At 32.2% G+C, this 24,640-nt stretch overlaps 1 protein-coding gene across 1 annotated transcript in view; it reads left to right on the top strand.

The window, feature by feature from the left end:
* The window catches only part of LOC102807103 (malonyl-CoA decarboxylase, mitochondrial-like), a 128,159-nt gene that overhangs the window by 17,899 nt on the left and 85,620 nt on the right, over positions 1–24,640 (top strand). The window contains exon 5 of the mRNA XM_085505554.1: positions 633–782. Coding sequence (XP_085361680.1) covers positions 633–782 — 150 coding nt within the window. The remainder of the gene's footprint in view (positions 1–632; positions 783–24,640) is intronic.

The raw sequence follows: 24,640 nt of genomic DNA, 5'->3' as shown, positions 1-24,640 counted from the left end.
AAACATTTCCATCTCTGATAGAAAATGCCCTGTCTGTGATTTTGGAGAAATTGAAGATGAGAAACATTTCCTTTTCACGTGCCAGCTATATGATAAAGAAAGAACCAGCCTTTTTACTAAACATAACATGTATGGAGAGACATTAATAAACATACTAAATAATAAAAATGATCACATAATTAAAGACGTTTCAAAACACATTTATACTTGCTTTATACTTAGGGAGCCAAAAATCAAACAATAACTTCAGTACCAGCTGCCTCAAAAAAAAAAACCCACAAAACACAGATTCACATTTATTTACATTATATTACAATTATTCATTTATTAAGGCATCACAGCTAATGGAAGTGTCTTTATTGTTATTACCAGTACTATACTATCGATGTTGGATGAAATGATCAAGAAAAATAATACTGTGGAATACTTTATTTTCGCTGGAATTAATTTTCGCTAAAAAGGCTTTTTGGGTGTTTTGTATGGAATTTATTTTCACTGATTTTTGATGAGTTTAATGTGAAATGTAGGAAAAAAAGTATATTCACTGGATTTTATTTTCACGGAATCATCCCTTCAGCAAAAATCCAAATGAAAATAAAGTATTCTACAGTAATTGCATTTTTTCTTTGTAGGATATGATGATGTCACAGACATATCGTGACAATCCACGCCTGAAGTCAATGAACTCAAGTTTGAAAGAAATGTTTTCTCATTGGTTTGCTGCTGGTCTTATGACCCCAGAACGGGTAACATGGCAGTCATCATGTGACATGATGCAAAAAGTTAGTTTTTTACAGTGCATACCATGCACAGCATAACAATGGCTCCTTCTGTCTGACCAAAAAGGCAGGATCATACTAAATATCGAATTCCTAACTACAGAAATTATCATGTTAAATTATATTATCATTATATAAATTATAATATCACTATAAGATAGTACATCATATGAGCCCCCCCCCCTCCCCCATAGTGCACCAAAGTAAAATGCACTCACATATTTGAAAGCACAAACAAATTCCGCTGTCGAAATAGTGTAGTCCAACTAATCTAGAAATAGCGTAGTCCAACTAATCTAGGAATCTATGTACAAGACAAATAAGACAATCTAGAAATAGCGTAGTCCAACTAATCTAGGAATCTATGTACAAGACAAATAAGACAATCTAGAAATAGCGTAGTCCAACTAATCTAGGAATCTATGTACAAGACAAATAAGACAATCTAGAAATAGCGTAGTCCAACTAATCTAGAAATAGCGTAGTCCAACTAATCTAGGAATCTATGTACAAGACAAATAAGACAATCTAGAAATAGCATAGTCCAACTAATCTAGAAATAGCGTAGTCCAACTAATCTAGGAATCTATGTACAAGACAAATAAGACAATCTAGAAATAGCGTAGTCCAACTAATCTAGGAATCTATGTACAAGACAAATAAGACAATCTAGAAATAGCGTAGTCCAACTAATCTAGGAATCTATGTACAAGACAAATAAGACAATCTAGAAATAGCGTAGTCCAACTAATCTAGAAATCTATGTACAAGACAAATAAGACAATCTAGAAATAGCGTAGTCCAAATAATCTAGGAATCTATGTACAAGACAAATAAGACAATCTAGAAATAGCGTAGTCCAACTAATCTAGGAATCTATGTACAAGACAAATAAGACAATCTAGAAATAGCGTAGTCCAACTAATCTAGAAATCTATGTACAAGACAAATAAGACAATCTAGAAATAGCGTAGTCCAACTAATCTAGGAATCTATGTACAAGACAAATAAGACAATCTAGAAATAGCGTAGTCCAACTACTCTAGAAATCTATGTACAAGACAAATAAGACAATCTAGAAATAGCGTAGTCCAACTAATCTAGGAATCTATGTACAAGACAAATAAGACAATCTAGAAATAGCGTAGTCCAACTAATCTAGGAATCTATGTACAAGACAAATACGACAACCTAGAAATAGCATAGTCCAACTAATCTAGGAATCTATGTACAAGACAAATACGACAACCTAGAAATAGCATAGTCCAACTAATCTAGAAATCTATGTACAAGACAAATAAGACAATCTAGAAATAGCGTAGTCCAACTAATCTAGGAATCTATGTACAAGACAAATAAGACAATCTAGAAATAGCGTAGTCCAACTAATCTAGAAATCTATGTACAAGACAAATAAGACAATCTAGAAATAGCGTAGTCCAACTAATCTAGGAATCTATGTACAAGACAAATACGACAACCTAGAAATAGCATAGTCCAACTAATCTAGGAATCTATGAACAAGACAAATAAGACAATCTAGAAATAGCGTAGTCCAACTAATCTAGAAATCTATGTACAAGACAAATAAGACAATCTAGAAATAGCGTAGTCCAACTAATCTAGGAATCTATGTACAAGACAAATAAGACAATCTAGAAATAGCGTAGTCCAACTAATCTAGAAATCTATGTACAAGACAAATAAGACAATCTAGAAATAGCGTAGTCCAACTAATCTAGGAATCTATGTACAAGACAAATAAGACAATCTAGAAATAGCGTAGTCCAACTAATCTAGAAATCTATGTACAAGACAAATAAGACAATCTAGAAATAGCATAGTCCAACTAATCTAGGAATCTATGAACAAGACAAATAAGACAATCTAGAAATAGCGTAGTCCAACTAATCTAGAAATCTATGTACAAGACAAATAAGACAATCTAGAAATAGCGTAGTCCAACTAATCTATGTACAAGACAAATAAGACAATCTAGAAATAGCGTAGTCCAACTAATCTAGAAATCTATGTACAAGACAAATAAGACAATCTAGAAATAGCGTAGTCCAACTAATCTAGGAATCTATGTACAAGACAAATAAGACAATCTAGAAATAGCGTAGTCCAACTAATCTAGAAATCTATGTACAAGACAAATAAGACAATCTAGAAATAGCGTAGTCCAAATAATCTAGGAATCTATGTACAAGACAAATAAGACAATCTAGAAATAGCGTAGTCCAACTAATCTAGGAATCTATGTACAAGACAAATAAGACAATCTAGAAATAGCGTAGTCCAACTAATCTATGTACAAGACAAATAAGACAATCTAGAAATAGCGTAGTCCAACTAATCTAGAAATCTATGTACAAGACAAATAAGACAATCTAGAAATAGCGTAGTCCAACTAATCTAGGAATCTATGTACAAGACAAATAAGACAATCTAGAAATAGCGTAGTCCAACTAATCTAGAAATCTATGTACAAGACAAATAAGACAATCTAGAAATAGCGTAGTCCAAATAATCTAGGAATCTATGTACAAGACAAATAAGACAATCTAGAAATAGCGTAGTCCAACTAATCTAGGAATCTATGTACAAGACAAATAAGACAATCTAGAAATAGCGTAGTCCAACTAATCTAGGAATCTATGTACAAGACAAATAAGACAATCTAGAAATAGCGTAGTCCAACTAATCTAGAAATCTATGTACAAGACAAATAAGACAATCTAGAAATAGCGTAGTCCAACTAATCTAGGAATCTATGTACAAGACAAATAAGACAATCTAGAAATAGCGTAGTCCAACTAATCTAGAAACCTATATATAAGACAAATAAGACAATCTAGAAATAGCGTAGTCCAACTAATCTAGGAATCTATGTACAAGACAAATAAGACAATCTAGAAATAGCGTAGTCCAACTAATCTAGAAATCTATGTACAAGACAAATAAGACAATCTAGAAATAGCGTAGTCCAACTAATCTAGAAATCTATGTACAAGACAAATAAGACAATCTAGAAATAGCGTAGTCCGACTAATCTAGAAATCTATGTACAAGACAAATAAGACAATCTAGAAATAGCATAGTCCAACTAATCTAGGTATCTATGAACAAGACAAATAAGACAATCTAGAAATAGCGTAGTCCAACTAATCTAGAAATCTATGTACAAGACAAATAAGACAATCTAGAAATAGCGTAGTCCAACTAATCTAGGAATCTATGTACAAGACAAATAAGACAATCTAGAAATAGCGTAGTCCAACTAATCTAGAAATCTATGTACAAGACAAATAAGACAATCTAGAAATAGCGTAGTCCAACTAATCTAGGAATCTATGTACAAGACAAATAAGACAATCTAGAAATAGCGTAGTCCAACTAATCTAGAAATAGCGTAGTCCAACTAATCTAGAAATCTATGTACAAGACAAATAAGACAATCTAGAAATAGCGTAGTCCAACTAATCTAGAAATAGCGTGGTCCAACTAATCTAGGAATCTATGTACAAGACAAATAAGACAATCTAGAAATAGCGTAGTCCAACTAATCTAGGAATCTATGTACAAGACAAATAAGACAATCTAGAAATAGCGTAGTCCAACTAATCTAGAAATAGCGTAGTCCAACTAATCTAGGAATCTATGTACAAGACAAATAAGACAATCTAGAAATAGCGTAGTCCAACTAATCTAGAAATAGTGTAGTCCAACTAATCTTGAAATCTATGTACAAGACAAATAAGACAATCTAGAAATAGCGTAGTCCAACTAATCTAGGAATCTATGTACAAGACAAATAAGACAATCTAGAAATAGCGTAGTCCAAATAATCTAGGAATCTATGTACAAGACAAATAAGACAATCTAGAAATAGCGTAGTCCAACTAATCTAGGAATCAATGTACAAGACAAATAAGACAATCTAGAAATAGCGTAGTCCAACTAATCTAGAAATCTATGTACAAGACAAATAAGACAATCTAGAAATAGCGTAGTCCAACTAATCTAGGAATCTATGTACAAGACAAATAAGACAATCTAGAAATAGCGTAGTCCAACTAATCTAGAAATCTATGTACAAGACAAATAAGACAATCTAGAAATAGCGTAGTCCAACTAATCTAGAAATCTATGTACAAGACAAATAAGACAATCTAGAAATAGCGTAGTCCAACTAATCTAGGAATCTATGTACAAGACAAATAAGACAATCTAGAAATAGCGTAGTCCAACTAATCTAGAAATCTATGTACAAGACAAATAAGACAATCTAGAAATAGCGTAGTCCAAATAATCTAGGAATCTATGCACAAGACAAATAAGACAATCTAGAAATAGCGTAGTCCAACTAATCTAGGAATCTATGTACAAGACAAATAAGACAATCTAGAAATAGCGTAGTCCAACTAATCTAGAAATCTATGTACAAGACAAATAAGACAATCTAGAAATAGCGTAGTCCAACTAATCTAGAAATCTATGTACAAGACAAATAAGACAATCTAGAAATAGCGTAGTCCGACTAATCTAGAAATCTATGTACAAGACAAATAAGACAATCTAGAAATAGCATAGTCCAACTAATCTAGGTATCTATGAACAAGACAAATAAGACAATCTAGAAATAGCGTAGTCCAACTAATCTAGAAATCTATGTACAAGACAAATAAGACAATCTAGAAATAGCGTAGTCCAACTAATCTAGGAATCTATGTACAAGACAAATAAGACAATCTAGAAATAGCGTAGTCCAACTAATCTAGGAATCTATGTACAAGACAAATAAGACAATCTAGAAATAGCGTAGTCCAAATAATCTAGGAATCTATGTACAAGACAAATAAGACAATCTAGAAATAGCGTAGTCCAACTAATCTAGGAATCAATGTACAAGACAAATAAGACAATCTAGAAATAGCGTAGTCCAACTAATCTAGAAATCTATGTACAAGACAAATAAGACAATCTAGAAATAGCGTAGTCCAACTAATCTAGGAATCTATGTACAAGACAAATAAGACAATCTAGAAATAGCGTAGTCCAACTAATCTAGAAATCTATGTACAAGACAAATAAGACAATCTAGAAATAGCGTAGTCCAACTAATCTAGAAATCTATGTACAAGACAAATAAGACAATCTAGAAATAGCGTAGTCCAACTAATCTAGGAATCTATGTACAAGACAAATAAGACAATCTAGAAATAGCGTAGTCCAACTAATCTAGAAATCTATGTACAAGACAAATAAGACAATCTAGAAATAGCGTAGTCCAAATAATCTAGGAATCTATGCACAAGACAAATAAGACAATCTAGAAATAGCGTAGTCCAACTAATCTAGGAATCTATGTACAAGACAAATAAGACAATCTAGAAATAGCGTAGTCCAACTAATCTAGAAATCTATGTACAAGACAAATAAGACAATCTAGAAATAGCGTAGTCCAACTAATCTAGGAATCTATGTACAAGACAAATAAGACAATCTAGAAATAGCGTAGTCCAACTAATCTAGGAATCTATGTACAAGACAAATAAGACAATCTAGAAATAGCGTAGTCCAACTAATCTAGAAATCTATGTACAAGACAAATAAGACAATCTAGAAATAGCGTAGTCCAACTAATCTAGGAATCTATGTACAAGACAAATAAGACAATCTAGAAATAGCGTAGTCCAACTACTCTAGAAATCTATGTACAAGACAAATAAGACAATCTAGAAATAGCGTAGTCCAACTAATCTAGGAATCTATGTACAAGACAAATAAGACAATCTAGAAATAGCGTAGTCCAACTAATCTAGGAATCTATGTACAAGACAAATACGACAACCTAGAAATAGCATAGTCCAACTAATCTAGGAATCTATGTACAAGACAAATACGACAACCTAGAAATAGCATAGTCCAACTAATCTAGAAATCTATGTACAAGACAAATAAGACAATCTAGAAATAGCGTAGTCCAACTAATCTAGGAATCTATGTACAAGACAAATAAGACAATCTAGAAATAGCGTAGTCCAACTAATCTAGAAATCTATGTACAAGACAAATAAGACAATCTAGAAATAGCGTAGTCCAACTAATCTAGGAATCTATGTACAAGACAAATACGACAACCTAGAAATAGCATAGTCCAACTAATCTAGGAATCTATGAACAAGACAAATAAGACAATCTAGAAATAGCGTAGTCCAACTAATCTAGAAATCTATGTACAAGACAAATAAGACAATCTAGAAATAGCGTAGTCCAACTAATCTAGGAATCTATGTACAAGACAAATAAGACAATCTAGAAATAGCGTAGTCCAACTAATCTAGGAATCTATGTACAAGACAAATAAGACAATCTAGAAATAGCGTAGTCCAACTAATCTAGAAATCTATGTACAAGACAAATAAGACAATCTAGAAATAGCGTAGTCCAACTAATCTAGGAATCTATGTACAAGACAAATAAGACAATCTAGAAATAGCGTAGTCCAACTAATCTAGAAATCTATGTACAAGACAAATAAGACAATCTAGAAATAGCATAGTCCAACTAATCTAGGAATCTATGAACAAGACAAATAAGACAATCTAGAAATAGCGTAGTCCAACTAATCTAGAAATCTATGTACAAGACAAATAAGACAATCTAGAAATAGCGTAGTCCAACTAATCTATGTACAAGACAAATAAGACAATCTAGAAATAGCGTAGTCCAACTAATCTAGAAATCTATGTACAAGACAAATAAGACAATCTAGAAATAGCGTAGTCCAACTAATCTAGGAATCTATGTACAAGACAAATAAGACAATCTAGAAATAGCGTAGTCCAACTAATCTAGAAATCTATGTACAAGACAAATAAGACAATCTAGAAATAGCGTAGTCCAAATAATCTAGGAATCTATGTACAAGACAAATAAGACAATCTAGAAATAGCGTAGTCCAACTAATCTAGGAATCTATGTACAAGACAAATAAGACAATCTAGAAATAGCGTAGTCCAACTAATCTAGGAATCTATGTACAAGACAAATAAGACAATCTAGAAATAGCGTAGTCCAACTAATCTAGAAATCTATGTACAAGACAAATAAGACAATCTAGAAATAGCGTAGTCCAACTAATCTAGGAATCTATGTACAAGACAAATAAGACAATCTAGAAATAGCGTAGTCCAACTAATCTAGAAACCTATATATAAGACAAATAAGACAATCTAGAAATAGCGTAGTCCAACTAATCTAGGAATCTATGTACAAGACAAATAAGACAATCTAGAAATAGCGTAGTCCAACTAATCTAGAAATCTATGTACAAGACAAATAAGACAATCTAGAAATAGCGTAGTCCAACTAATCTAGAAATCTATGTACAAGACAAATAAGACAATCTAGAAATAGCGTAGTCCGACTAATCTAGAAATCTATGTACAAGACAAATAAGACAATCTAGAAATAGCATAGTCCAACTAATCTAGGTATCTATGAACAAGACAAATAAGACAATCTAGAAATAGCGTAGTCCAACTAATCTAGAAATCTATGTACAAGACAAATAAGACAATCTAGAAATAGCGTAGTCCAACTAATCTAGGAATCTATGTACAAGACAAATAAGACAATCTAGAAATAGCGTAGTCCAACTAATCTAGAAATCTATGTACAAGACAAATAAGACAATCTAGAAATAGCGTAGTCCAACTAATCTAGGAATCTATGTACAAGACAAATAAGACAATCTAGAAATAGCGTAGTCCAACTAATCTAGAAATAGCGTAGTCCAACTAATCTAGAAATCTATGTACAAGACAAATAAGACAATCTAGAAATAGCGTAGTCCAACTAATCTAGAAATAGCGTGGTCCAACTAATCTAGGAATCTATGTACAAGACAAATAAGACAATCTAGAAATAGCGTAGTCCAACTAATCTAGGAATCTATGTACAAGACAAATAAGACAATCTAGAAATAGCGTAGTCCAACTAATCTAGAAATAGCGTAGTCCAACTAATCTAGGAATCTATGTACAAGACAAATAAGACAATCTAGAAATAGCGTAGTCCAACTAATCTAGAAATAGTGTAGTCCAACTAATCTTGAAATCTATGTACAAGACAAATAAGACAATCTAGAAATAGCGTAGTCCAACTAATCTAGGAATCTATGTACAAGACAAATAAGACAATCTAGAAATAGCGTAGTCCAAATAATCTAGGAATCTATGTACAAGACAAATAAGACAATCTAGAAATAGCGTAGTCCAACTAATCTAGGAATCAATGTACAAGACAAATAAGACAATCTAGAAATAGCGTAGTCCAACTAATCTAGAAATCTATGTACAAGACAAATAAGACAATCTAGAAATAGCGTAGTCCAACTAATCTAGGAATCTATGTACAAGACAAATAAGACAATCTAGAAATAGCGTAGTCCAACTAATCTAGAAATCTATGTACAAGACAAATAAGACAATCTAGAAATAGCGTAGTCCAACTAATCTAGAAATCTATGTACAAGACAAATAAGACAATCTAGAAATAGCGTAGTCCAACTAATCTAGGAATCTATGTACAAGACAAATAAGACAATCTAGAAATAGCGTAGTCCAACTAATCTAGAAATCTATGTACAAGACAAATAAGACAATCTAGAAATAGCGTAGTCCAACTAATCTAGGAATCTATGTACAAGACAAATAAGACAATCTAGAAATAGCGTAGTCCAACTAATCTAGAAATCTATGTACAAGACAAATAAGACAATCTAGAAATAGCGTAGTCCAACTAATCTAGGAATCTATGTACAAGACAAATAAGACAATCTAGAAATAGCGTAGTCCAACTAATCTAGAAATAGCGTAGTCCAACTAATCTAGAAATCTATGTACAAGACAAATAAGACAATCTAGAAATAGCGTAGTCCAACTAATCTAGAAATAGCGTAGTCCAACTAATCTAGGAATCTATGTACAAGACAAATAAGACAATCTAGAAATAGCGTAGTCCAACTAATCTAGGAATCTATGTACAAGACAAATAAGACAATCTAGAAATAGCGTAGTCCAACTAATCTAGAAATAGCGTAGTCCAACTAATCTAGGAATCTATGTACAAGACAAATAAGACAATCTAGAAATAGCGTAGTCCAACTAATCTAGAAATAGTGTAGTCCAACTAATCTTGAAATCTATGTACAAGACAAATAAGACAATCTAGAAATAGCGTAGTCCAACTAATCTAGGAATCTATGTACAAGACAAATAAGACAATCTAGAAATAGCGTAGTCCAAATAATCTAGGAATCTATGTACAAGACAAATAAGACAATCTAGAAATAGCGTAGTCCAACTAATCTAGAAATCTATGTACAAGACAAATAAGACAATCTAGAAATAGCGTAGTCCAACTAATCTAGGAATCTATGTACAAGACAAATAAGACAATCTAGAAATAGCGTAGTCCAACTAATCTAGAAATCTATGTACAAGACAAATAAGACAATCTAGAAATAGCGTAGTCCAACTAATCTAGGAATCTATGTACAAGACAAATAAGACAATCTAGAAATAGCGAAGTCCAACTAATCTAGAAATCTATGTACAAGACAAATAAGACAATCTAGAAATAGCATAGTCCAACTAATCTAGGAATCTATGAACAAGACAAATAAGACAATCTAGAAATAGCGAAGTCCAACTAATCTAGAAATCTATGTACAAGACAAATAAGACAATCTAGAAATAGCATAGTCCAACTAATCTAGGAATCTATGAACAAGACAAATAAGACAATCTAGAAATAGCGTAGTCCAACTAATCTAGAAATCTATGTACAAGACAAATAAGACAATCTAGAAATAGCGTAGTCCAACTAATCTAGGAATCTATGTACAAGACAAATAAGACAATCTAGAAATAGCGTAGTCCAACTAATCTAGAAATCTATGTACAAGACAAATAAGACAATCTAGAAATAGCGTAGTCCAACTAATCTAGGAATCTATGTACAAGACAAATAAGACAATCTAGAAATAGCGTAGTCCAACTAATCTAGAAATAGCGTAGTCCAACTAATCTAGAAATCTATGTACAAGACAAATAAGACAATCTAGAAATAGCGTAGTCCAACTAATCTAGAAATAGCGTAGTCCAACTAATCTAGGAATCTATGTACAAGACAAATAAGACAATCTAGAAATAGCGTAGTCCAACTAATCTAGGAATCTATGTACAAGACAAATAAGACAATCTAGAAATAGCGTAGTCCAACTAATCTAGAAATAGCGTAGTCCAACTAATCTAGGAATCTATGTACAAGACAAATAAGACAATCTAGAAATAGCGTAGTCCAACTAATCTAGAAATAGCGTAGTCCAACTAATCTTGAAATCTATGTACAAGACAAATAAGACAATCTAGAAATAGCGTAGTCCAACTAATCTAGGAATCTATGTACAAGACAAATAAGACAATCTAGAAATAGCGTAGTCCAACTAATCTAGAAATCTATGTACAAGACAAATAAGACAATCTAGAAATAGCGTAGTCCAACTAATCTAGGAATCTATGTACAAGACAAATAAGACAATCTAAAAATAGCGTAGTCCAACTAATCTAGAAATCTATGTACAAGACAAATAAGACAATCTAGAAATAGCATAGTCCAACTAATCTAGGAATCTATGAACAAGACAAATAAGACAATCTAGAAATAGCGTAGTCCAACTAATCTAGAAATCTATGTACAAGACAAATAAAACAATCTACAAATAGCGTAGTCCAACTAATCTAGGAATCTATGTACAAGACAAATAAGACAATCTAGAAATAGCGTAGTCCAACTAATCTAGGAATCTATGTACAAGACAAATAAGACAATCTAGAAATAGCGTAGTCCAACTAATCTAGAAATCTATGTACAAGACAAATAAGACAATCTAGAAATAGCGTAGTCCAACTAATCTAGGAATCTATGTACAAGACAAATAAGACAATCTAGAAATAGCGTAGTCCAACTAATCTAGAAATCTATGTACAAGACAAATAAGACAATCTAGAAATAGCGTAGTCCAACTAATCTAGGAATCTATGTACAAGACAAATAAGACAATCTAGAAATAGCGTAGTCCAACTAATCTAGAAATCTATGTACAAGACAAATAAGACAATCTAGAAATAGCGTAGTCCAACTAATCTAGGAATCTATGTACAAGACAAATAAGACAATCTAGAAATAGCGTAGTCCAACTAATCTAGAAATCTATGTACAAGACAAATAAGACAATCTAGAAATAGCGTAGTCCAACTAATCTAGAAATCTATGTACAAGACAAATAAGACAATCTAGAAATAGCATAGTCCAACTAATCTAGGAATCTATGAACAAGACAAATAAGACAATCTAGAAATAGCGTAGTCCAACTAATCTAGAAATCTATGTACAAGACAAATAAGACAATCTAGAAATAGCGTAGTCCAACTAATCTAGGAATCTATGTACAAGACAAATAAGACAATCTAGAAATAGCGTAGTCCAACTAATCTAGAAATCTATGTACAAGACAAATAAGACAATCTAGAAATAGCGTAGTCCAACTAATCTAGGAATCTATGTACAAGACAAATAAGACAATCTAGAAATAGCGTAGTCCAACTAATCTAGAAATAGCGTAGTCCAACTAATCTAGAAATCTATGTACAAGACAAATAAGACAATCTAGAAATAGCGTAGTCCAACTAATCTAGAAATAGCGTAGTCCAACTAATCTAGGAATCTATGTACAAGACAAATAAGACAATCTAGAAATAGCGTAGTCCAACTAATCTAGGAATCTATGTACAAGACAAATAAGACAATCTAGAAATAGCGTAGTCCAACTAATCTAGAAATAGCGTAGTCCAACTAATCTAGGAATCTATGTACAAGACAAATAAGACAATCTAGAAATAGCGTAGTCCAACTAATCTAGAAATAGCGTAGTCCCACTAATTTTGAAATCTATGTACAAGACAAATAAGACAATCTAGAAATAGCGTAGTCCAACTAATCTAGGAATCTATGTACAAGACAAATAAGACAATCTAGAAATAGCGTAGTCCAACTAATCTAGAAATCTATGTACAAGACAAATAAGACAATCTAGAAATAGCGTAGTCCAACTAATCTAGGAATCTATGTACAAGACAAATAAGACAATCTAGAAATAGCGTAGTCCAACTAATCTAGAAATCTATGTACAAGACAAATAAGACAATCTAGAAATAGCATAGTCCAACTAATCTAGGAATCTATGAACAAGACAAATAAGACAATCTAGAAATAGCGTAGTCCAACTAATCTAGAAATCTATGTACAAGACAAATAAAACAATCTAGAAATAGCGTAGTCCAACTAATCTAGGAATCTATGTACAAGACAAATAAGACAATCTAGAAATAGCGTAGTCCAACTAATCTAGGAATCTATGTACAAGACAAATAAGACAATCTAGAAATAGCGTAGTCCAACTAATCTAGAAATCTATGTACAAGACAAATAAGACAATCTAGAAATAGCGTAGTCCAACTAATCTAGGAATCTATGTACAAGACAAATAAGACAATCTAGAAATAGCGTAGTCCAACTAATCTAGAAATCTATGTACAAGACAAATAAAACAATCTAGAAATAGCGTAGTCCAACTAATCTAGGAATCTATGTACAAGACAAATAAGACAATCTAGAAATAGCGTAGTCCAACTAATCTAGGAATCTATGTACAAGACAAATAAGACAATCTAGAAATAGCGTAGTCCAACTAATCTAGAAATCTATGTACAAGACAAATAAGACAATCTAGAAATAGCGTAGTCCAACTAATCTAGGAATCTATGTACAAGACAAATAAGACAATCTAGAAATAGCGTAGTCCAACTAATCTAGAAATCTATGTACAAGACAAATAAGACAATCTAGAAATAGCGTAGTCCAACTAATCTAGGAATCTATGTACAAGACAAATAAGACAATCTAGAAATAGCGTAGTCCAACTAATCTAGAAATCTATGTACAAGACAAATAAGACAATCTAGAAATAGCGTAGTCCAACTAATCTAGGAATCTATGTACAAGACAAATAAGACAATCTAGAAATAGCGTAGTCCAACTAATCTAGAAATCTATGTACAAGACAAATAAGACAATCTAGAAATAGCGTAGTCCAACTAATCTAGAAATCTATGTACAAGACAAATAAGACAATCTAGAAATAGCATAGTCCAACTAATCTAGGAATCTATGAACAAGACAAATAAGACAATCTAGAAATAGCGTAGTCCAACTAATCTAGAAATCTATGTACAAGACAAATAAGACAATCTAGAAATAGCGTAGTCCAACTAATCTAGGAATCTATGTACAAGACAAATAAGACAATCTAGAAATAGCGTAGTCCAACTAATCTAGAAATCTATGTACAAGACAAATAAGACAATCTAGAAATAGCGTAGTCCAACTAATCTAGGAATCTATGTACAAGACAAATAAGACAATCTAGAAATAGCGTAGTCCAACTAATCTAGAAATAGCGTAGTCCAACTAATCTAGAAATCTATGTACAAGACAAATAAGACAATCTAGAAATAGCGTAGTCCAACTAATCTAGAAATAGCGTAGTCCAACTAATCTAGGAATCTATGTACAAGACAAATAAGACAATCTAGAAATAGCGTAGTCCAACTAATCTAGGAATCTATGTACAAGACAAATAAGACAATCTAGAAATAGCGTAGTCCAACTAATCTAGAAATAGCGTAGTCCAACTAATCTAGGAATCTATGTACAAGACAAATAAGACAATCTAGAAATAGCGTAGTCCAACTAATCTAGAAATAGCGTAGTCCAACTAATCTTGAAATCTATGTACAAGACAAATAAGACAATCTAGAAATAGCGTAGTCCAACTAATCTAGGAATCTATGTACAAGACAAATAAGACAATCTAGAAATAGCGTAGTCCAACTAATCTAGAAATCTATGTACAAGACAAATAAGACAATCTAGAAATAGCGTAGTCCAACTAATCTAGGAATCTATGTACAAGACAAATAAGACAATCTAGAAATAGCGTAGTCCAACTAATCTAGAAATCTATGTACAAGACAAATAAGACAATCTAGAAATAGCATAGTCCAACTAATCTAGGAATCTATGAACAAGACAAATAAGACAATCTAGAAATAGCGTAGTCCAACTAATCTAGAAATCTATGTACAAGACAAATAAAACAATCTAGAAATAGCGTAGTCCAACTAATCTAGGAATCTATGTACAAGACAAATAAGACAATCTAGAAATAGCGTAGTCCAACTAATCTAGGAATCTATGTACAAGACAAATAAGACAATCTAGAAATAGCGTAGTCCAACTAATCTAGAAATCTATGTACAAGACAAATAAGACAATCTAGAAATAGCGTAGTCCAACTAATCTAGGAATCTATGTACAAGACAAATAAGACAATCTAGAAATAGCGTAGTCCAACTAATCTAGAAATCTATGTACAAGACAAATAAGACAATCTAGAAATAGCGTAGTCCAACTAATCTAGGAATCTATGTACAAGACAAATAAGACAATCTAGAAATAGCGTAGTCCAACTAATCTTGAAATAGCATAGTCCAACTAATCTAGAAATCTATGTACAAGACAAATAAGACAATCTAGAAATAGCGTAGTCCAACTAATCTAGAAATAGCGTAGTCCAACTAATCTAGGAATCTATGTACAAGACAAATAAGACAATCTAGAAATAGCGTAGTCCAACTAATCTAGGAATCTATGTACAAGACAAATAAGACAATCTAGAAATAGCGTAGTCCAACTAATCTAGAAATAGCGTAGTACAACTAATCTAGAAATCTATGTACAAGACAAATAAGACAATCTAGAATAAGCATAGTCCAACTAATCTAGAAAGCTTTGTACAAGACAAATAAGACAATCTAGAAATAGCGTAGTCCAACTAATCTAGGAATCTATGTACAAGACAAATAAGACAATCTAGAAATAGCATAGTCCAACTAATCTAGGAATCTATGTACAAGACAAATAAGACAACCTAGAAATAGCGTAGTCCAACTAATCTAGAAACAGCGTAGTCCAACTAATCTAGAAATCTATGTACAAGACAAATAAGACAATCTAGAAATAGCGTAGTCCAACTAATCTAGAAATCTATGTACAAGACAAATAAGACAATCTAGAAATAGCGTAGTCCAACTAATCTAGAAATAGCGTAGTCCAACTAATCTAGGAATCTATGTACAAGACAAATAAGACAATCTAGAAATAGCGTAGTCCAACTAATCTAGAAATCTATGTACAAGACAAATAAGACAATCTAGAAATAGCGTAGTCCAACTAATCTAGGAATCTATGTACAAGACAAATAAGACAATCTAGAAATAGCGTAGTCCAACTAATCTAGAAATCTATGTACAAGACAAATAAGACAATCTAGAAATAGCATAGTCCAACTAATCTAGGAATCTATGAACAAGACAAATAAGACAATCTAGAAATAGCGTAGTCCAACTAATCTAGAAATCTATGTACAAGACAAATAAGACAATCTAGAAATAGCGTAGTCCAACTAATCTAGGAATCTATGTACAAGACAAATAAGACAATCTAGAAATAGCGTAGTCCAACTAATCTAGAAATCTATGTACAAGACAAATAAGACAATCTAGAAATAGCGTAGTCCAACTAATCTAGGAATCTATGTACAAGACAAATAAGACAATCTAGAAATAGCGTAGTCCAACTAATCTAGAAATAGCGTACAAGACAAATAAGACAATCTAGAAATAGCGTAGTCCAACTAATCTAGGAATCTATGTACAAGACAAATAAGACAATCTAGAAATAGCATAGTCCAACTAATCTAGGAATCTATGTACAAGACAAATAAGACAATCTAGAAATAGCGTAGTCCAACTAATCTAGGAATCTATGTACAAGACAAATAAGACAATCTAGAAATAGCGTAGTCCAACTAATCTAGAAATCTATGTACAAGACAAATAAGACAATCTAGAAATAGCGTAGTCCAACTAATCTAGGAATCTATGTACAAGACAAATAAGACAATCTAGAAATAGCGTAGTCCAACTAATCTTGAAATAGCGTAGTCCAACTAATCTAGAAATCTATGTACAAGACAAATAAGACAATCTAGAAATAGCGTAGTCCAACTAATCTAGAAATAGCGTAGTCCAACTAATCTAGGAATCTATGTACAAGACAAATAAGACAATCTAGAAATAGCGTAGTCCAACTAATCTAGGAATCTATGTACAAGACAAATAAGACAATCTAGAAATAGCGTAGTCCAACTAATCTAGAAATAGCGTAGTACAACTAATCTAGAAATCTATGTACAAGACAAATAAGACAATCTAGAAAAAGCATAGTCCAACTAATCTAGAAAGCTTTGTACAAGACAAATAAGACAATCTAGAAATAGCGTAGTCCAACTAATCTAGGAATCTATGTACAAGACAAATAAGACAATCTAGAAATAGCATAGTCCAACTAATCTAGGAATCTATGTACAAGACAAATAAGACAACCTAGAAATAGCGTAGTCCAACTAATCTAGAAACAGCGTAGTCCAACTAATCTAGAAATCTATGTACAAGACAAATAAGACAATCTAGAAATAGCGTAGTCCAACTAATCTAGAAATCTATGTACAAGACAAATAAGACAATCTAGAAATAGCGTAGTCCAACTAATCTAGAAATCTATGTACAAGACAAATAAGACAATCTAGAAATAGCGTAGTCCAACTAATCTAGGAATCTATGTACAAGACAAATAAGACAATCTAGGAATAGCGTAGTCCAACTAATCTAGGAATCTATGTACAAGACAAATAAGACAATCTAGAAATAGCGTAGTCCAACTAATCTAGAAATCTATTTACAAGACAAATAAGACAATCAAGAAATAGCGTAGTCCAACTAATCTAGGAATCTATGTACAAGACAAATAAGACAATCTAGAAATAGCGTAGTCCAACTAATCTAGGAATCTATGTACAAGACAAATAAGACAATCTAGGAATAGCGTAGTCCAACTAATCTAGGAATCTATGTACAAGACAAATAAGACAATCTAGAAATAGCGTAGTCCAACTAATCTAGAAATAGCGTAGTCCAACTAATCTAGGAATCTATGTACAAGACAAATAAGACAATCTAGAAATAGCGTAGTCCAACTAATCTAGAAATCCATGTACAAGACAAATAAGACAATCTAGAAATAGCGTAGTCCAACTAATCTAGAAATATCATTGTCCAACTAATCTAGCAATCTATTTACAAGACAAATAAGAATCTAGAAATAGCGTAGTCCAACTAATCTAGAAATATCATAGTCCAACTAATCCAGAAATCTATTTACAAGACAAATAAGACAATCTAGAAATAGCGTAGTCCCACTAATCTAGGAATCTATGTACAAGACAAATAAGACAATCTAGAAATAGCGTAGTCCAACTAATCTAGGAATCTATGTACAAGACAAATAAGACAATCTAGGAATAGCGTAGTCCAACTAATCTAGGAATCTATGTACAAGACAAATAAGACAATCTAGAAATAGCGTAGTCCAACTAATCTAGAAATAGCGTAGTCCAACTAATCTAGGAATCTATGTACAAGACAAATAAGACAATCTAGAAATAGCGTAGTCCAACTAATCTAGGAATCTATGTACAAGACAAATAAGACAATCTAGAAATAGCGTAGTCCAACTAATCTAGAAATCTATGTACAAGACAAATAAGACAATCTAGAAATAGCGTAGTCCAACTAATCTAGAAATAGCGTAGTCCAACTAATCTAGGAATCTATGTACAAGACAAATAAGACAATCTAGAAATAGCGTAGTCCAACTAATCTAGGAATCTATGTACAAGACAAATAAGACAATCTAGAAATAGCGTAGTCCAACTAATCTAGAAATAGCGTAGTCCAACTAATCTAGGAATCTATGTACAAGACAAATAAGACAATCTAGAAATAGCATAGTCCAACTAATCTAGAAATCTATGTACAAGACAAATAAGACAATCTAGAAATAGCGTAGTCCAACTAATCTAGGAATCTATGTACAAGACAAATAAGACAATCTAGAAATAGCGTAGTCCAACTAATCTAGGAATCTATGTACAAGACAAATAAGACAATCTAGAAATAGCGTAGTCCAACTAATCTAGAAATCTATGTACAAGACAAATAAGACAATCTAGAAATAGCGTAGTCCAACTAATCTAGAAATAGCGTAGTCCAACTAATCTAGGAATCTATGTACAAGACAAATAAGACAACCTAGAAATAGCGTAGTCCAACTAATCTAGAAACAGCGTAGTCCAACTAATCTAGAAATCTATGTACAAGACAAATAAGACAATCTAGAAATAGCGTAGTCCAACTAATCTAGAAATCTATGTACAAGACAAATAAGACAATCTAGAAATAGCGTAGTCCAACTAATCTAGAAATCTATGTACAAGACAAATAAGACAATCTAGAAATAGCGTAGTCCAACTAATCTAGGAATCTATGTACAAGACAAATAAGACAATCTAGGAATAGCGTAGTCCAACTAATCTAGGAATCTATGTACAAGACAAATAAGACAATCTAGAAATAGCGTAGTCCAACTAATCTAGAAATCTATTTACAAGACAAATAAGACAATCAAGAAATAGCGTAGTCCAACTAATCTAGGAATCTATGTACAAGACAAATAAGACAATCTAGAAATAGCGTAGTCCAACTAATCTAGGAATCTATGTACAAGACAAATAAGACAATCTAGGAATAGCGTAGTCCAACTAATCTAGGAATCTATGTACAAGACAAATAAGACAATCTAGAAATAGCGTAGTCCAACTAATCTAGAAATAGCGTAGTCCAACTAATCTAGGAATCTATGTACAAGACAAATAAGACAATCTAGAAATAGCATAGTCCAACTAATCTAGAAATCCATGTACAAGACAAATAAGACAATCTAGAAATAGCGTAGTCCAACTAATCTAGAAATATCATTGTCCAACTAATCTAGCAATCTATTTACAAGACAAATAAGAATCTAGAAATAGCGTAGTCCAACTAATCTAGAAATATCATAGTCCAACTAATCCAGAAATCTATTTACAAGACAAATAAGACAATCTAGAAATAGCGTAGTCCCACTAATCTAGGAATCTATGTACAAGACAAATAAGACAATCTAGAAATAGCGTAGTCCAACTAATCTAGGAATCTATGTACAAGACAAATAAGACAATCTAGGAATAGCGTAGTCCAACTAATCTAGGAATCTATGTACAAGACAAATAAGACAATCTAGAAATAGCGTAGTCCAACTAATCTAGAAATAGCGTAGTCCAACTAATCTAGGAATCTATGTACAAGACAAATAAGACAATCTAGAAATAGCGTAGTCCAACTAATCTAGGAATCTATGTACAAGACAAATAAGACAATCTAGAAATAGCGTAGTCCAACTAATCTAGAAATCTATGTACAAGACAAATAAGACAATCTAGAAATAGCGTAGTCCAACTAATCTAGAAATAGCGTAGTCCAACTAATCTAGGAATCTATGTACAAGACAAATAAGACAATCTAGAAATAGCGTAGTCCAACTAATCTAGGAATCTATGTACAAGACAAATAAGACAATCTAGAAATAGCGTAGTCCAACTAATCTAGAAATAGCGTAGTCCAACTAATCTAGGAATCTATGTACAAGACAAATAAGTCAATCTAGAAATAGCATAGTCCAACTAATCTAGAAATCTATGTACAAGACAAATAAGACAATCTAGAAATAGCGTAGTCCAACTAATCTAGGAATCTATGTACAAGACAAATAAGACAATCTAGAAATAGCGTAGTCCAACTAATCTAGGAATCTATGTACAAGACAAATAAGACAATCTAGAAATAGCGTAGTCCAACTAATCTAGAAATCTATGTACAAGACAAATAAGACAATCTAGAAATAGCGTAGTCCAACTAATCTAGGAATCTATGTACAAGACAAATAAGACAATCTAGAAATAGCGTAGTCCAACTAATCTAGAAATAGCGTAGTCCAACTAATCTAGAAATCTATGTACAAGACAAATAAGACAATCTAGAAATAGCGTAGTCCAACTAATCTAGAAATAGCGTAGTCCAACTAATCTAGAAATCTATGTACAAGACAAATAAGACAATCTAGAAATAGCGTAGTCCAACTAATCTAGAAATCTATGTACAAGACAAATAAGACAATCTAGAAATAGCGTAGTCCAACTAATCTAGGAATCTATGTACAAGACAAATAAGACAATCTAGAAATAGCGTAGTCCAACTAATCTAGAAATAGCGTAGTCCAACTAATCTAGGAATCTATGTACAAGACAAATAAGACAATCTAGAAATAGCATAGTCCAACTAATCTAGAAATCTATGTACAAGACAAATAAGACAATCTAGAAATAGCGTAGTCCAACTAATCTAGGAATCTATGTACAAGACAAATAAGACAATCTAGAAATAGCGTAGTCCAACTAATCTAGGAATCTATGTACAAGACAAATAAGACAATCTAGAAATAGCGTAGTCCAACTAATCTAGAAATCTATGTACAAGACAAATAAGACAATCTAGAAATAGCGTAGTCCAACTAATCTAGAAATAGCGTAGTCCAACTAATCTAGAAATCTATGTACAAGACAAATAAGACAATCTTGAAATAGCGTAGTCCAACTAATCTAGAAATAGCGTAGTCCAACTAATCTAGAAATCTATGTACAAGACAAATAAGACAATCTAGAAATAGCGTAGTCCAACTAATCTAGAAATCTATGTACAAGACAAATAAGACAATCTAGAAATAGCGTAGTCCAACTAATCTAGGAATCTATGTACAAGACAAATAAGACAATCTAGAAATAGCGTAGTCCAACTAATCTAGGAATCTATGTACAAGACAAATACGACAACCTAGAAATAGCATAGTCCAACTAATCTAGGAATCTATGTACAAGACAAATAAGACAATCTAGAAGTAGCGTAGTCCAACTAATCTAGGAATCTATGTACAAGACAAATAAGACAATCTAGAAATAGCATAGTCCAACTAATCTAGAAATCTATGTACAAGACAAATAAGACAATCTAGAAATAGCATAGTCCAACTAATCTAGAAATCTATGTACAAGACAAATAAGACAATCTAGAAATAGCGTAGTCCAACTAATCTAGAAATAGCGTAGTCCAACTAATCTAGAAATCTATGTACAAGACAAATAAGACAATCTAGAAATAGCGTAGTCCAACTAATCTAGAAATATCATAGTCCAACTAATCTAGAAATCTATTTACAAGACAAATAAGACAATCAAGAAATAGCGTAGTCCAACTAATCTAGGAATCTATGTACAAGACAAATAAGACAATCTAGAAATAGCGTAGTCCAACTAATCTAGGAATCTATGTACAAGACAAACAAGACAATCTAGGAATAGCGTAGTCCAACTAATCTAGGAATCTATGTACAAGACAAATAAGACAATCTAGAAATTGCGTAGTCCAACTAATCTAGAAATAGCGTAGTCCAACTAATCTAGGAATCTATGTACAAGACAAATAAGACAATCTAGAAATAGCGTAGTCCAACTAATCTAGAAATCTATGTACAAGACAAATAAGACAATCTAGAAATAGCGTAGTCCAACTAATCTAGAAATCTATGTACAAGACAAATAAGACAATCTAGAAATAGCGTAGTCCAACTAATCTAGGAATCTATGTACAAGACAAATAAGACAATCTAGAAATAGCGTAGTCCAACTAATCTAGAAATAGCGTAGTCCAACTAATCTAGGAATCTATGTACAAGACAAATAAGACAATCTAGAAATAGCATAGTCCAACTAATCTAGAAATCTATGTACAAGACAAATAAGACAATCTAGAAATAGCGTAGTCCAACTAATCTAGGAATCTATGTACAAGACAAATAAGACAATCTAGAAATAGCGTAGTCCAACTAATCTAGGAATCTATGTACAAGACAAATAAGACAATCTAGAAATAGCGTAGTCCAACTAATCTAGAAATCTATGTACAAGACAAATAAGACAATCTAGAAATAGCGTAGTCCAACTAATCTAGGAATCTATGTACAAGACAAATAAGACAATCTAGAAATAGCGTAGTCCAACTAATCTAGAAATAGCGTAGTCCAACTAATCTAGAAATCTATGTACAAGACAAATAAGACAATCTAGAAATAGCGTAGTCCAACTAATCTAGAAATAGCGTAGTCCAACTAATCTAGAAATCTATGTACAAGACAAATAAGACAATCTAGAAATAGCGTAGTCCAACTAATCTAGAAATCTATGTACAAGACAAATAAGACAATCTAGAAATAGCGTAGTCCAACTAATCTAGGAATCTATGTACAAGACAAATAAGACAATCTAGAAATAGCGTAGTCCAACTAATCTAGGAATCTATGTACAAGACAAATACGACAACCTAGAAATAGCATAGTCCAACTAATCTAGGAATCTATGTACAAGACAAATAAGACAATCTAGAAGTAGCGTAGTCCAACTAATCTAGGAATCTATGTACAAGACAAATAAGACAATCTAGAAATAGCGTAGTCCAACTAATCTAGAAATCTATGTACAAGACAAATAAGACAATCTAGAAATAGCGTAGTCCAACTAATCTAGGAATCTATGTACAAGACAAATAAGACAATCTAGAAATAGCGTAGTCCAACTAATCTAGAAATAGCGTAGTCCAACTAATCTAGGAATCTATGTACAAGACAAATAAGACAATCTAGAAATAGCATAGTCCAACTAATCTAGAAATCTATGTACAAGACAAATAAGACAATCTAGAAATAGCGTAGTCCAACTAATCTAGGAATCTATGTACAAGACAAATAAGACAATCTAGAAATAGCGTAGTCCAACTAATCTAGGAAATCTATGTACAAGACAAATAAGACAATCTAGAAATAGCGTAGTCCAACTAATCTAGAAATCTATGTACAAGACAAATAAGACAATCTAGAAATAGCGTAGTCCAACTAATCTAGGAATCTATGTACAAGACAAATAAGACAATCTAGAAATAGCGTAGTCCAACTAATCTAGAAATAGCGTAGTCCAACTAATCTAGAAATCTATGTACAAGACAAATAAGACAATCTAGATCTAGAAATAGCGTAGTCCAACTAATCTAGAAATCTATGTACAAGACAAATAAGACAATCTAGAAATAGCGTAGTCCAACTAATCTAGAAATCTATGTACAAGACAAATAAGACAATCTAGAAATAGCGTAGTCCAACTAATCTAGGAATCTATGTACAAGACAAATAAGACAATCTAGAAATAGCGTAGTCCAACTAATCTAGGAATCTATGTACAAGACAAATAAGACAATCTAGAAATAGCGTAGTCCAACTAATCTAGGAAATCTATGTACAAGACAAATAAGACAATCTAGAAGTAGCGTAGTCCAACTAATCTAGGAATCTATGTACAAGACAAATAAGACAATCTAGAAATAGCATAGTCCAACTAATCTAGAAATCTATGTACAAGACAAATAAGACAATCTAGAAATAGCATAGTCCAACTAATCTAGAAATCTATGTACAAGACAAATAAGACAATCTAGAAATAGCGTAGTCCAACTAATCTAGAAATAGCGTAGTCCAACTAATCTAGAAATCTATGTACAAGACAAATAAGA

This window comes from Saccoglossus kowalevskii, chromosome 11, assembly GCF_978046115.1.
Source record: "Saccoglossus kowalevskii chromosome 11, keSacKowa6.1, whole genome shotgun sequence".
NCBI classification, from domain to species: domain Eukaryota; kingdom Metazoa; phylum Hemichordata; class Enteropneusta; family Harrimaniidae; genus Saccoglossus; species Saccoglossus kowalevskii.
The sequence above is the reverse complement of the archived record's forward strand: the minus strand, read 5'-3'. Positions and strand labels throughout refer to the sequence as shown.